Source organism: Vidua chalybeata, chromosome 8 (assembly GCF_026979565.1).
Source record: "Vidua chalybeata isolate OUT-0048 chromosome 8, bVidCha1 merged haplotype, whole genome shotgun sequence".
In the NCBI taxonomy this organism is placed as follows: Eukaryota; Metazoa; Chordata; class Aves; order Passeriformes; family Viduidae; genus Vidua; species Vidua chalybeata.
In genome coordinates, this window is record NC_071537.1 from 16,725,724 (window position 1) to 16,738,214 (window position 12,491).

A 12,491-nucleotide genomic window follows, 5' to 3' on the forward strand; every position below is an offset into this window, starting at 1 on the left:
GTGCTCTCAACTTTCCTCACCCATCTATAATTTCCTGCTCAAAGGACAATATTTGTTTACTAAACATCTACTACATGTTTCAGAAAATGCATTTCTCATCTCATATGAAGTGGTCCTATCAGAATAAAAGAAGTATTTCTAAATGCTTTTGTTTTCAGCTTATTAGTAGCCTATAGCATATTCTGTTATGACTCACACAGCACCTCAGAAACTGTCAGGAAATCAGAAAAATAATCTACATAAACCTGCTCAGCCCTACTCTTCCAAAAAATATTCAGATGACAAAGACTTAGGCCAATAATACCCTTTACAGTTGCTGAATTCAATCTCTCTCAATTATGCTCTTGGTAGATAACTGGGAATGGCTGTGCACACATGGATCAGTCAAAAATCAAAGCAATGTAACAAATTGTAACAAAACCAATGTAACAAATTGTAACAAAACCAATGGCATTAGAATATTATACCAAGCCTAGTAAATTCCAGATGTAAATTTATATATTTACATTAATGTGAGTCCTTCTAAGTTCACAACAGTAACAAAACAATAATACTGGGGAATGGGCTGCAGGTAGTGTTGGGAGTGAGGGCATGGAGTGCCCTCATCGCTCCAGGAAAACACGAAGTTCTTCCACTTATGATCACGTTTCCTAATTTTTCTATCTTAACGGATGCCTATCATCTTTGTTTCAACATAACATCACTAAAAGTGAATCCAGAATTCCATGAAAAATAATTGTTTTTTAAAAGGTGTGTTAATACAATATAAAAAAATTTCAAAAAAGGGTATCTTTAATGTAAAAACTTCTTTTCATTAATATCTTTTCATTAATCTTACAGCATATTTCAATTCAGGTGGACTTATGCCCTGAAAAACATTGCTTTTAACATTATTCATTTTCTATATGTCGCTCTAAAAAGAAAAAGTTGCCATGAGGTTTGGAATTCCCTAAATAATTTGAAAAAACAACCCTCTAGAATTTAATTTCATGTAAAGAATAAAAGGTATCTGGTTCATTTATTTGTTTAATAGAGATACTAAAATGTTTTAAACTTGTACAATAGAAGCACTTTTCTGTGTTTTTTTCTTCTGTTTCCTCCTTTTATTATATCTAAAAAAAATCAATTTAGAATGTAGTGGGAGCTGAGAAAATGACAACCTATATGGCTTAGAACAGTTAATATATGCATTCTACAAATAAACAAAACAATTATTGCCCTTTTAGGATAAAGACAATAAAATTTTTTGTTGTTCTTCTTCCATTTCAGCAAATGCTGTGGAATAGATTCTTACCTTAACATTTCTAGTGGATTGGTCTCATGCACTTGGTTGCCACACCTGGGACAGTCATTGCTGTCTTCAAAGTGTTGAACAATACAAGTCTTACAAACTAAGATAGAGAAGGAAAAAAAAAACAAGACCACTTAGACAAAATTTAAATAATATTGCTTGAGTATGACCTAATGATACCTAGTAGCTACTTCATACATGAGACATAAAAGAGTACTGTCTTAAAGTAAATAATGACAATGTATCTTATCCCCTCCTTGTTCCTCAAACCCATAGTTAGGTCTGCTCCACTGAGACACCAAGGTCAGCAGCACAGGTTGGACAAGCACTTTATATTATGAGATATTTTTGGTACTTAGAATTCTCCCAGCATCGTAACACATGAAACCCATAGCCTGTACCTCCTTAAAGAACAGGTTCTCAGGTGTGTGCTGGGGAACTTCAGCCAGCACAGCCCACCATCACCTCAGCTGATCTGAAAATGACTTACACACATCACTCCAGTTCCATGGTGTTTCTTGCAGCTGAAAATATTGGTTTAAATACTTACTGTAAGAGAAAAGGTCACAGAAATTGTACACAGGTTCGGAGTGTTTTCCTTTTGACCCAGTGCTTTCCAAAGCAATGACAGAATGTACACTCAACATTTAATATTTGAGCCTTATAATGAAAAATCAGGATCAGGACCATGGCAAGTATCAATAAACCCAATCAAACAACAATGTGAATATAAAAACCAATCAACTGAAAGTAAACTATACATGGTGCTATACTACTGTTGCTTTCAAATGATTAATTACAGACTGCAGATTTTAATGTCATTAATTATGAAAGCCAAGCTGATGAGAACAACTATGCCTGCTATTATTACTGCAGAAAAATGCTCTGGATGGAGATAAACTGTATCCTCTTCTTATTATTAATTCACCTAGACTGAAATAAGAACTGCAAATTCATCAGGAAATGGACTGAAAAAATAAATGTACTGCTGTGACTGCAATATGCTTTCTGCTGAAACACTGTAATTTTTTTCATCAATTACTTAAAGAAGTATGAACATCTCTAAACAAGTTGGTAAATCCTAATTATAAGACAACTCTAGGAATCTTGAACATCCTTTAACAAACAAAGCCTTTATTTACCTTTGCCTTAGAATGCTCAGAAGGGTTATATCAAATCAGCTGATGCTGACAATGCACACACATTAAACCTCCATGTAGGTGTTTTTTCCAACTGTTTTAAATCACTAATTTAAAGACATTAACTTCACAGCCCAAAATTCTCAAGGAATTGTAAAATAACTCTTCTGCCAGTTAAACTTTTCAGCTGCAGCACCAGATAGCTCCTAATCCTGGTACCTATACTGTGCTGAATTCACTGCTTCTGTCAGGAGAAGGTGTATGGGTTAGTGGTGGGTGATGACTATACTGATGAACCTCCAGGTTAAGAGTCACCACTGTCTCAGAAATGCCATTAGTTGGAAGCCTCAGTTTAAAGAATGTGCAGGGAAAAGGGCTGAGGAGCAAGTATGATGATGAAATTGTGAAGTCTAACACAGATGTAAAAAAATTCCAAATGTTACTATCATTTGGAAATTCAGCTAGAAGTCACTGAAGTAGATAACAGAAGAGTTTGGCTTACTCTAGACCTTTTCTAACTTGATTTCATAGAAACTGAACTTAAAGATAACTCTTTTTCAATGGAGTTTCATCTGCTAACTCCCATAACAAAGGACGGAGTTAGTCTTTATGTTTTGGTAAGCCTTCTGTCTAGTATAAACAGTAGCACCTCTATGGAGTCTTTCTAGCTTGACACCAAGTTAAAAAGATAAAGAATAAACAAAGTGGAAACATTTGTAAAAATGTAATTACAACTGTTCGATATTAATTTTGGAATTGATAAGCTCAACCTCTAACCTTCTCTTGTTTGGAAAATGTCCAGGCTGGATGAGGCTCTGAGTAATTTGAACTAGTGGAAGGTGTCCCTGCTCATGGGTAGTCAGAACTAAGGGTCTGTTCCAGCCCAAACCATGGGCTGGAAATTCCATGATTTTTTTTTTTTTTTTTTGCAACAGAGATTGTGAGAATTACCACAAAATTCTTCACAAGGAGAAGGGGCTTCATATCAATATCAGAGTGATTTGGTTCTTTTTCTGTAAGCAATAGAATTAGCCTCCTTCTGAAAGAATTTCCTTGCATTTTAGAAAAACTTTCTGAAATTTTTAAGAGAATTTAATTCCCTTCACTTGCTCTCAGGATTTCTGCTCCTGTCATGTCAGAGAAGTTCTTGAAGTTTATGATGAGATGACACTGTTCTTACTGCATTGAGTTGTTTTGTAAAGATATTGTACATTTGGGCTTCCTAGTTTTTTTGTTTGTTTTCCAAACTAAAGACAAATAGGGCCTATCTAAGCTATAGCTTTCATTTACATCTAGAAGAAATCTGAAATTATGACTATTTAAAAGAACTCCATGCCATGGAATCAATAACTAATACACTTATTTAAGTCAGATAATTGACTCCATAAAATCTCCCAAACACTAAACACTGCTAAAGATAAAGCATGCTAATATCCACAATAATGTAATTGGAAGAAATATTTATCATATAAACCAATCTGTGGAAAGGAACTGAATTCCTCAGTCCGAATAGGTTTTTGTGCTCTCTTTTGTTTTCCAGAGGAGACAACACCCTTGGAAAGCATGCATGGTCCAAGAAAGGACCTAATGATTAATGAAGAGCTTCATTTCCAGTGTAGGAAAGATCTTTGAGTAGAACATATGCAGAAAAGACATAATAAGGAACCAAGAACCTTATTCCAGACCTATCTGGATGTTTCTCTGTGCCAATAGACACAGAGATCTGGATCATGTGTTTGTACAGCCAGCTCAATACCATAAAAGCCCCCTTGAAACTGTAAATCAATACTGAAGTAATCTAAACCAACTTTTGCTTTTTCTTATGTAGATCTATGAGGATTTCCCAACCAAAACTAAATTTGACTTACCAACAGGAATATAAGGGTAAAAAATGCATATAAATTCTAGCATGCAAGAATAATGAACTGATACATGATACTCTTAGTGGGATCATCAACCAAATATTTTCCTGCATGATAGGTATAATCATCCTCTATTACTCTCAATGTAAAATACTGAACATTTTTCAAAGCCAATCTCTTTGCAGTTTCAGAAAATAGGATGAAATCTAAATATTGGGTGAAAAAGGTAGGCAAAAAGAGAATCCTTAAACACAATTAAATGACAAATATCATTAATTCACCACCTCAGGGAAAAAAACAAACTCTGAACCAAAACCCTTCAATGCTTCCGGTACAGATTAACAAAATAATACGGTTTCATTTACTTAACTGTAGGTCATGGTAGGACAGCAAACAGGCAAAAGAAAACTGCTTAACCTAAATGTACAGTTTGCAGAATTCTGAGGTATATGCTACACATGCCAGTGAAATGAGAACTTGAATTTCATAGTCGTACAAAGACATTTCAGATGAGACACAATATAAGTTAAACTCATGTAAGATGACTTTGTATGGCTGATAAAAGTACATGTGTGACATATGCTAATTGGCTGGCAACCATAACAATGCTGTTTTCCAGTACAGAGATATCTGGTTCACACATTCTTTCAGATCTTTGTAATCAGATGAAAAACACAGATACAAGTGCCAAGACTGTGCTGTATGTCACAAACAAACAAAAAAGAGTACATATCTTATGAATATCTACATACATATGTATCCATCCAGGTTACTGTTCAAATGTTGATTAATGAGCTACCGAAATAAAACTTCATATTGCATTTTTGAAATAAAGTATTCTACAAGATAACATTTAATTAGTTAATTATGGTGCAAATTCTTTGTCAGAACTCATCCTTTGAATTCTTCCAAGGATTTCCTCTCAAAGTTAATCACTCTGATTCAGTGAGCAAAGGAAGGGCACAGGATATGCCTAGTGGAACATCAAACCCATCTAATGGAACATCAAACCCATCTCACTGATGGCACAGAGGTGCAACAAGTCATTTGGTAAGTTTACTGAAGTATTTAATTATCTACCTTAAGCCTGCTTTAAAAGCAGTACTTAGTTTTAGGGAAAGTGTTTGCTTAAAAACAGGACAGAAAACTTCACTTAACCATCCTTTTCAGAAACTATACAAGTGGTACTTCTCCTCTCCTCACACTAGATTATCTTCTATTAAAAGGGAGAGAGAATTTCAGTATGTGATAACCAAGAATGACTTTTTGTGTTGAAAATTATTTTAAAATAACATTTAGGCCCTGCTACATGCCATTGACTAAAGTTTCTGCAGGAGAAGGAGTCTGAAGGCAGCTCAGCTTGCTTGTCTGAGGGTGAGAAATTTTGCTGCAGTGAAGTTTTTTTGGGATCTTCTGTTGACAGCATAGGTTTTTAGCAAAATCTGAAAACCACTCTGGTTGAAAGATTATTGGATATTGAAAATTATATCTCTGGTAAATTTCCTGCAGGGAAGGACAATTCTGAAAGTTCCTAGACTGCCTTGGTTGGCAATTTCTTAACACAAATATTAGAGAGACCAGCTAGGAGTAATTCACCTTTTGATCTCCTGTCCGTAAACAGAGAAAAGCTGGTGATGAATAGAGCCAACAGCTACAGAGAGCAGCTTGCCTTGAGGTGAGTTGAGGATCTTTGAGAAAGGATACACACTTAAATAGCACAGTTAGGACTCTGAACTTCAGGAGATGGAACTTTAGCTTGTTTAAGCAACTGCTCATCAGATTTCCCAAGGAGACTATCATTGAAAAGAGACTTAAGAGAGCTGGCTGAGCTATACAGTCCACTGTACAGGGAATTATGTCCAAAGAACTGCTTAGTGCACAAGAATTGCTTAGTGCATATGGTGTCTAATTAATATGCAAAAGTAGATCATATAGAAGTGCAAACAAGAATGGGAAACAAAAGGATATAAAATCATGACTTTGTCACTTAGAGACAAAAGTAAAGCCAAGGAAGGCCAAGGCCCAGCCATAGCTAAAACTGATGAGAGACATAAGGGAATTGTGTAAGTATGTTAGTAGCTGAAGGAAGCTTAGACAAAATATGCCTGTTAATGAATGAGGAAAATAACTCAGGAATAGCTTATACAGAAAGTTTTGAAGTCCTCAGTATCTTTTTGCCTTGGTCTTCACAGGCAGTGCTTGATCCTCCCTGCATACTAGCTTGATTTGGGAAAGAGAGGGATGATCAACAGCCAAGGAGAAGCAGCCTAAAGCTTACTGAGAAAGACTGGATGTATTTAAATCTACAGGCCAGGTAGGACTCACTAAGACGAAAGCTCATCACCATGATCAGGGTGATTATGAGAGGTTCCTGATGGCTAGAAAAGGGTGGTGTGTTATGCCCACCTGCAATAAAGAGGGGAAGGATGACCGAGGGAAGTACAGCTAAACAGCCTCCTCTAGCTCACTAGGAAGATAGCAGATTACACCATGTCCCTTGGAGTCAATTTCTAGCTATGTGAGGGACAAAAATGTAATCAGGAAGTGGCAAGAGCAATTTGCCAAAAGCAAATAATGCTATAGGCTGGCAGGTGATGTAATAATAGCTTGTACCATTTGAACAGCAGTTACAGGAGTGACTGAGCCCATCTTCTGGGGAGTGGCAAATAGCATCACAAGCAATGGTCACATGTTGACATTTTGCAGGACATTCAGAAAAACTAGATAAAGACTGTAGCACTGGAAATGGTTATTAAGAGAGGCTGTGGAGACTCCGTGTTTAGAAATTCAAATGTCAACTACACAGAGACATGGCTTGACCTGGTAGAGTGCTGGCAACTAACCTGCTTCCTGCATGAAGTTAGCCTAGACAACCTCCAGATGTTTGTTGATGTTTTCAACCAACATTTCTATGATTGTGTAAATAGTCTGTTATTTTCTAAGATACTAAAGAATGTTCTTGAGGAAAGTTTATTTTGCAAATTTTGTAAGTGCACACTATACTAAACAATGGAGTGACTCAGGAGACAGATGATGGGACATGCCCTTTAGCTCACATCCAGACTGCTTCCATCAGTAGTTCTTATCCTTGACAACTGTGTAAAAGACTGGAAAAAAGGTCTCAGTCCATAAGACAAAACCATGCTGTTGAAAGTAGCAAAAAAGAAATGAAGTTCTGAATTTGCAGAATAAGTAATTTTGCACTAACAATAACCATTTTCTTTCCAACAGAGATAGGAAAGTTTACACTTCTGGTACCCAAGCTGCACTTAGGTTTCCCAGCAAATAGTGGACTTTTCTGTCCAACATTTTCAAAAGCCCCAGCAGAAACATTTCTTATTGAAAAGGCACTAATTTCTCAGAGCAGGACTTAATATTTTCCAGCAATACAGAGTATGCAAATCAACTGCTAATTCCCTGCTTTGGTTACTGCTGATCACATTAGTTCCCCTATGACCATTGGAGAACATCTATGTCAATACATGCTTTTCATCTTGTCCAAAGTAATACATTGTACTCCCAGTATCTAATGAATTTACCCTGCTTCTTCAACCATTAATACCTGCAGATTTTGATCATTTGTACAACACTGTTTTCAATTATGACAATTAGTAAGTACAAGACAAATACCAAAACACAGTTAAAATCATTGTATTCTGTGGTATCTATTTGGACCATACGGAAGAATCATACCTGTATGGTACCATACCTGTATTTGGAAAAAAAACGTTAAAATATTAAATATTTTCTACAAGATAACTTTGCAGAGTACCTTCCTGAATTCTTCCATCACCTTTTCCTTTGCAGACATAAGATTTGCGTATCACCACTGTTTTCAAGTTTTAAATTTTCCTTTCCATCACTGTAATCTTTGTATTTTGGCAACTGAAACTAGACTTTGCTTTAAAGAACACCGTCTTCTTTCCTGCATGTCTACTTAATGACCCAAATGTGTGGCAGTTTTTTGGTGAGAAGATCTGTGTAACTATATGGCAGCTCAGTGAGATTCATGTGCTCTAACCTGGCAACTAGGCAGTAACAGAGCTGGTTCAGTGAAAAGCTCACAAACTACAAAAGAACAAAAGGAGCAGATGCTGCTGAGAGGAGAATGCTCCTTCTGCCATTATTGTTTTGTAATAGGACCAAAAGTAAATAAAAAAATAAATTATGTAAACAAAAAGATACCACAATAAAAGCATTTTTTTCTTAAATCTGATTTCTGATGTAACTATTTTCCCCTAACCCCAACCTTTTAAAAGTTGTTAATATTCATTAAACTTCAACCTTAAAAAATTAGCTATACTGGAATTTTTCGAGTTTCTTCAAAGGGAAAGAGAATTTAATAATATATTTACCTCTTTCTAATAAATTTACTTCTGTTAAGTACCTCAGTCTTTTCCTGATTCTTTGTCACTATTTCCCCTCTTTATCCAATGAAGGATGAAGATCTCCTTAGCATTCCTTTTCTTGATAATGTATTTATATAAACATTTTTAATTGTCTATTACGGCAATAGCCAGATTAAATTCTGGTTGGGCTTTGACCAATTTTCTCTCTTCATAACTTCATGGTGTCCCTGCAGTCGTTCTGGGTTTGACTGCCCCTTCTTCCAAACTCAGAAACTCTACTTTTCTTACTAAGTTCCAGACAAGCCTTTCTGTACAGCCAGGCTGGTCACCTTCCCTGCCAGCTCATCTTTCTGCACATGGGGACAACCTGCTCCTGTGCCTTTAGGATTTTCTTCTTAAAGCACATACAGCCTTCCTGGACTCTTCAGTGTTGCTCTGGTTATTAAGAGTTTTTTAAAGCTTTTTGAGTTTACATTCTTGTAGAGAACTTTCTCACACAACTTTCTGTAAATAACTTATTGTTTTGCATTTTTTCATAGAGGTGGAGAAATTTGATGTATAAGTAGTTGGAGAGGTGGCACGTTCACCCTCCAATCCACTGGCATCTTTTAAGAACTATAAAAGATTGGAGTCAGAAAAAATAAATTACTCTCTTCATCGTGACCAAGACTGTGGTGCGTCGTTTTTGCTTGTGTCATTTGGTAACACTTCAGCCCTTCAGGACTGCCTCCCAAGGGACTCCAACAACCAGGCCACAAAATCTGCCCTCCAGAAGTTCAGGGAAGTGGTTCTGCTAAATGCCCTCCTTCCTTTTCCAAGAATTGAAAACTATCTTTTTATGATTGCTGTGCCCAAAGACGTCCTCCAACTTTCACATCACCCACCAGTCCCTCTCTGTTCACAAACAGCAGGTCCAGCAGGGCCTCACTCACCAACTATAACAAGAAGTTACCCTCCACCCACTCCAGGAACCTCCTAGACTGTCTTCTCTCTGCTATTTCCAGTAGGCGTCTGCTAAATTGAAGTATTCCTCCAGAACAAGTGCTAGTGACTTCCCTCAGCTGCTTCTCAAATGTTTAATCTACCTTTTCGTTCTGGTTAGGTCATCTGTAACAGACTCCCACCGTGGTACCTGCCTTGTTGGCCATTCCCCCAATTCTTACCCATGAACACTCAACTCTATCATCACCATCACTGAATTCTAGACACTCAAAACACTCCCTAACACACCGTGCTACCCCACCAGGTTCCTTCCTTGCCTATCCCTTCTGGAGGGTTTTATAGCCATCCACGGCATCCCTCCAGTTGTGTGAGTTATCCTGCCATGTTCCTGTGATGGCCACTGTGCCATAATTTTCCTGCTGCACAGTGGCTTCCATTGTTTTAGTTCTCTGTGTGCTTCATATGGAAGGGATGTAACACCAAATTGAAAAAATTAACAGTGAAGACATTAACAACTGCAAGAACAACACTGCACAGCAACTAGAGGAAATGCCAAGACAAGACTTTAACTGATATTTATTAAAGGTTAAAAAAGGGAAATCTGCCAAAAGATATATAATTCCCCTTACTCTTCTTTTAGAAGACTTCAAATGTTATTTGGAAAGATGTCAAATTCTAAAGGAGGTCCAGTGAAACTACTGCCTATTCAGAAATAAATGTAAAAAAAGCAAGCACGTAAATAAGCTTGTGAAAGTAAGATGACAGAGTTTGACAGGACCATTCATATGTTGAACATAACTCATACATACCAATGTTTTATACATAGTAGGAGCAGGAGACAACTTAAACAACTTTTCCTGAGACAGCTTCATTGAGAGAGATTTACTTCCTAAGTAAATATTTTGCCACCTTCAAGTATTTCTCTGCATTGTGCCATGGAACACATTAGAGGGATGTGGGCCACTACTGACCAAACTAGGGTATCCATCAGACATACTGCCAACAGATACATTAATTTAAGTTTCAAGCACGGTTATATCATCAAAAGAGCACAGCTGACACAATGATCTCACCTGTGATCAGACAGGCCACAGTGATATAAGTTTGGTGTTAGAGCCAGCACAATCAGCACTAGCCTAGGGCAAACAAAAGGGTCTCTGTATTCTGCCCGGTATCCAGCAGAGCTGGCACACCCTCACAGAATGGGTCAGGCTGGAATGGACCCCAGTGGGTCACCTGCTCCAACCTCTCTGCTCAAGCAGGGTCATTCCAAAGCACATGGCACAGAATTGCATCCAGACTGCTCCTGAATATCTCCAATGAGGGAGCCTCCACACCCTCTCTAGGCAATCTGTTTCAGTGCTTGGTCACCCATACAGTAAAGAAGTTCTTCCTCATGTTCAGATGGAACTTCCTGTGTATCAGTTTCTGCCCATTGCCTCTTGTTCTATTGTTGGCACCACCAAGCAGACCCTGGTTCCATCCTCTTAACATCCAGCCTAGATATTTACCCACCTTAATGAGGCCCCTCTCAGCCACCTCATCCTGAGCCTGAATAGGCCTAGCTACCTCAAACTTTCCTTGTAAGAGAGGTACTCCAGATCACTGATCAACTCTCTTTGGAGCTGCTCCAGGAACTCTGTATCTCTCTTGTACTGTGGAGCACAGAACTGCACAGTTCAAGATAACCAGACCAGCATTTAGGAAACTTCAGAAGAGACTTAAATTCAAAGTATTTAATGTAAAAATTCAGTAAACAAAAACAAGCACAGTGGTCATATTAAACACATTAACACTTAAAAAAAAAAACCCAAAACTTATGAGGGAGGGACTATTTTGCAAAGTATTACTTACAGGTATGGAGGCACTCCGTTACTGTAGTTGGCTTGATGAGATAGCCTTTACAGATATAGCAGGTGATATGAGGATTGAAATCTTTCACCAAGTGCTTCCTCTGAGTAGCCATTCGTGGAGCAGGAAATGCTGGCAGAGTGCTTGGGGCCAGAGAAGCAAGTCTGAGAGGCGTCGATATCCACACTTCACAAGAGCTGTGGCGCTGCTCTGTGCAACTGGACTTCTCCAGGCATTTGATCTTAATTCCTCAGGTCTCACTGAGACATGGCTCATAACTCCTGCTCCTGTGCCGGGCGAGTCATTTTCCTACCTGTAACACACGTGGAAAAGAAGAGCTATGTGAACCTGGCCGAACAGCGGCGATGCCCCGGAGGACCAACGTCGCCATGAACTTGGCAGCGGCACGGGGCTGTAATTTACATAACAGCAGCCGCCGTGCGCCGGCAGCCGAGGTCCGAGGCCGCGCCCCCGCCCCGCCGGGCTCCAGCCGCCGGCGGGACGGGCTCGGGCCCGCGGTGACAGGTGCAGGGGCCGCGGCCGCCTCAGCCCGCCCGGCACTGCCCGCCCCGCCCCGCCGGGCCCGCAGGCCGCGCCGGGCCCGCGGGGAGCAGCCCCCCCGCCGGCCCGGCCCCGCGGGACCGCGGCCGGAGAGGGCGGCGGCCGCCCGGCTCCGGCCCCGCTCGCCCGACTCCCGTCCCTCCCCTCCCGCACCTGCGGCGCCTCCCGTCCCCACCGCGGCCCCGGTCGTACCTGGCGCAGCCCCGCGGCCTCGGGCGGGCGCCCGGCGAAAGAGAAAGGGAAACGCCGTGCGCCTCCCCCGCTCGGAGCGCTCCCTCCTCCCCGCCGGGCTGCCGCGGCCGGTCCCGGGGCGGGCGGGACGGGCGCGCAGGCGCTGCTCCCGGCCGAGCCCCGCTGCGCCACAGCCCGCAGCGCCGCTCGGGGCGGCAGCGGCCGGAGCCCTGCGCGGCCCCGCACCGCGGGCTGCCCGCGCACGGCCGGACGGCAGCGGGGCGGCGGCGCTGCCGGCACCAGGTAAGCGCAGCGGCGGCGCCCG

General features: G+C 40.3%; 1 protein-coding gene across 3 annotated transcripts in view; it reads right to left on the reverse strand.

Moving 5' to 3' along the window:
• The window catches only part of PCGF5 (polycomb group ring finger 5), a 58,388-nt gene that overhangs the window by 14,242 nt on the left and 31,655 nt on the right, over nt 1-12,491 (reverse strand). For 2 of the 3 annotated variants that reach the window (XM_053949762.1, XM_053949764.1), the window contains 2 exons: nt 11,438-11,747; nt 1,295-1,391 (listed from right to left, as the gene is read on the reverse strand). In XM_053949762.1, the coding sequence (XP_053805737.1) occupies nt 1,295-1,391; nt 11,438-11,549 (209 nt within the window). In that variant the 5' untranslated portion in view covers nt 11,550-11,747. Of the gene's footprint in view, nt 1-1,294; nt 1,392-11,437; nt 11,748-12,187; nt 12,318-12,491 lie in introns of those variants that run through there. The other variant, XM_053949763.1, reaches the window with a different exon arrangement.